The sequence below is a fragment of the Diospyros lotus genome, chromosome 13 (genome assembly GCF_014633365.1).
Source record: "Diospyros lotus cultivar Yz01 chromosome 13, ASM1463336v1, whole genome shotgun sequence".
NCBI classification, from domain to species: Eukaryota; Viridiplantae; Streptophyta; class Magnoliopsida; order Ericales; family Ebenaceae; genus Diospyros; species Diospyros lotus.
In genome coordinates, this window is record NC_068350.1 from 19,300,903 (window position 1) to 19,303,608 (window position 2,706).

The 2,706-nt window shown below is 42.8% G+C and overlaps 1 protein-coding gene across 1 annotated transcript; it reads left to right on the plus strand.

Annotated features, from left to right (window-relative positions):
- Window positions 1-950: 950 nt before the first annotated feature.
- Window positions 951-1,508, plus strand: LOC127788097 (LOB domain-containing protein 18-like). The gene has a single exon (XM_052316211.1). It carries the CDS (start codon window positions 951-953, stop codon window positions 1,506-1,508), a length of 558 nt encoding a protein of 185 aa, XP_052172171.1.
- The last annotated feature ends 1,198 nt before the right edge of the window (window positions 1,509-2,706 follow it).

The following is a 2,706-nucleotide window of genomic DNA, read 5'->3' on the forward strand; positions in this document are numbered from 1 at the left end:
ATGTAATCCATACGCCATCATTCGGTCATATTGCACTAATCATGCAACCCGATTCTTTGAGCTATCATAAACTCTTATTACACCCGGCGGTTATTCTTATTAGACTCTTCTCATGAGTCCTATTGTGGACATAATTATTACAAAGTGTCCCATCACTACCTTCTGACAACAGCTTGTCGAAACATCTTATTTCAAAACATCTTAACATTCTATTTCGAAACCTAATTCCTAAAAATTTCATTTCGAACCCTACATTGTTTCATGCTTCGAAACATAGGGTCGGGACTATAATTACCTGAAAAGCCCTGAACTCAACTTTCGCGTGTCCGGATAATTTTTTTCTTCTTGTCAAAATCTTTGGAATAATAAAACACGTTTTTCCCATAAAGAAGAGAAAATTACCCCCCTTTTTTTTTTCTTATTTCTTATTTCTTCTTTCTTCTTTCTTCTTCCTTCCTTTGCCGACACTACGCGCAAACAGCCACCGGCCGCCTTCCAGCGTCGCCACCACCTCCGACGATCGCCACTGCCCCCTCTGCAACTGCCACTGGCGCCTGCTCCGCCATCGGCCGTTAGCTTCCCCGCTCCCCAACCGCCGATCACAACTCCTCCCTACCATCATCGCCGGCCCAATCGACCCTCGCGTCGGCCAGATCAAGCACGCTGCTGCAGCTGCCAGCCCCTCGCGCAGCCACCGGCCATTACCTGGCTTCTCTCGGCCGCCACCGCACCATCGCAGTCCTTTCTACTGTCGTTGCTGTCAGATCCGGGTCGATTCGACCTGACTTGGCCCGACCCAACCCGACCTGACTCGACCCATTTCAGGTTTGACTCATCCCTATTTCGACCCATTAGATCTAACTCATATTTGTTCCGACCCATATCTGATTTGACCTATTAGATCTGACCCATATCTAATTTATTTAGATTTAACTAGATCCAAATCTATCATGCAAGCCCAGTCTCGATGTGGGGCCTGCCTAGTCTTAAATAGAGGATGCAGTCCACAGTGCATCTTTGCCCCTTACTTCCATCGTGAGGATGGTACTACTCGTTTTGCTGCCATCCGTGATGTTTTTACTGTCCGAAATGCCGTCAACATCCTAGTTTCACTTCCGGTCAGTGACCAATTTTGGGCTGTCGATACGCTTTTTTTTGAAGCTCAGGCTCGGCTTCAAGATCCTGTCTATGGCTGTGTTTCTCACATTCTTTCCCTTCAGCAGCAGGTTAGTGAGTTGCAAGCTTATCGAGCTTATTTACAAGATTTACTCTTCGCTACCTATCTTGCATATTCCCAACCTGTCCCAGATTGGTCTCTCCTACAACCCGATCAAAATCCAAACTGGAGCTTCGATCTTCCCACTATCCCAGAGGACGTTTCACTCCCAAGTTTCCCAGATGCTACCCTTCTGCCTTACCCTGGCGAAGCTAGCAGTAGCCAGATGCCTCTCCCAAATGATATCGATGAGCTAGGACCTGTTGTGTTTGGCAACCGTCATCTTCACTAAGCATTGGCATCATCATCAGTTTTATGGTTTGCCTTTTTCCTTTAAGTAATTGTACGGCTTGATTTCCTATAACCGTTTGAACATATGGAATGAATATTATGCTTTGGTATTTTTAACATTTCACTCTCTTGTCTTACCCTCGATTGCATATTGATCATAAAATCTCTCAGCCTCTTGCAACTGTTTAATAATTCATCAAATCGAGGTAAAAATATAGGCTCTTAATTATCACCTGATAATTCATATCCTTAATCAGTCATACATCACTAAGCATCCAATAACCTCAAGTTATCATTGGCAATTTTATAATTAAGAAATAATCTCATTAAATCTTCCGAGAAGATATCCTGGTCATTTTCCATTTCTCTTACGGCTTTCACTGATCGCAAGTGCTTATACCTCCTATCCATAGGCTCATTTATTTTCATAACTTGCTGACATCATCTTAATGATTGTCCAGCTATACATCTCCCAATTCGTCTATCCATACAAGAGTTTCATTCTCTAAAATCAAGAGTCTCAGATCCTCAATCAATCTAGGTCCGCAGCTTCCTTTATTGCGACCTATTTTTCTGGCACATTTTCCCTTACTTGATTTTTTTCTAATCACATCAAAGATTCGCACGATCTTCAAGACGACAATCTATAACCATACTACCAATTAGAACAGGTAGGTACTTACGTCACCTACAGTTCTCCAATCATCGCTAGATTTCTCCCCGAAATTCTAAAGTTTCCTCCCGATCTCTTAGATCCTCAATCAATTCTTTCAAGAAATTTCTCAAGAATCTCAAACTGATTTATCCTCGAAAATCTTGAACAGATCATGATATCTAGTTCTAACTATCTTCCAAGAACTCAATTTCCTTAGCCATCATGGCTCTCAGTCTACCATTCATGATGCCTTTAAGCCCTCTTTTCCGAGTTGACCCCCGACAATTTTACCTAATTCCGCAGGTCCATTTGGCACATTGAAACGTAGTCATAACCTCTACTGACTAGGTCTCATCATCATCCTTTTTTTCGGTCGATACGACCTATCAATTCTTCCCTTTTTGGTACCTGAACTCTACTTTGAGTCGAGACTACCATTTCAGAACTCATCGGTCAAGCCTTTGGACCGATCATGCTCCACTATCTGAAATCTCATTTACCGAGAATCCACTAACTCTCGTATTTTGTTCTTCAGACCCAGTTG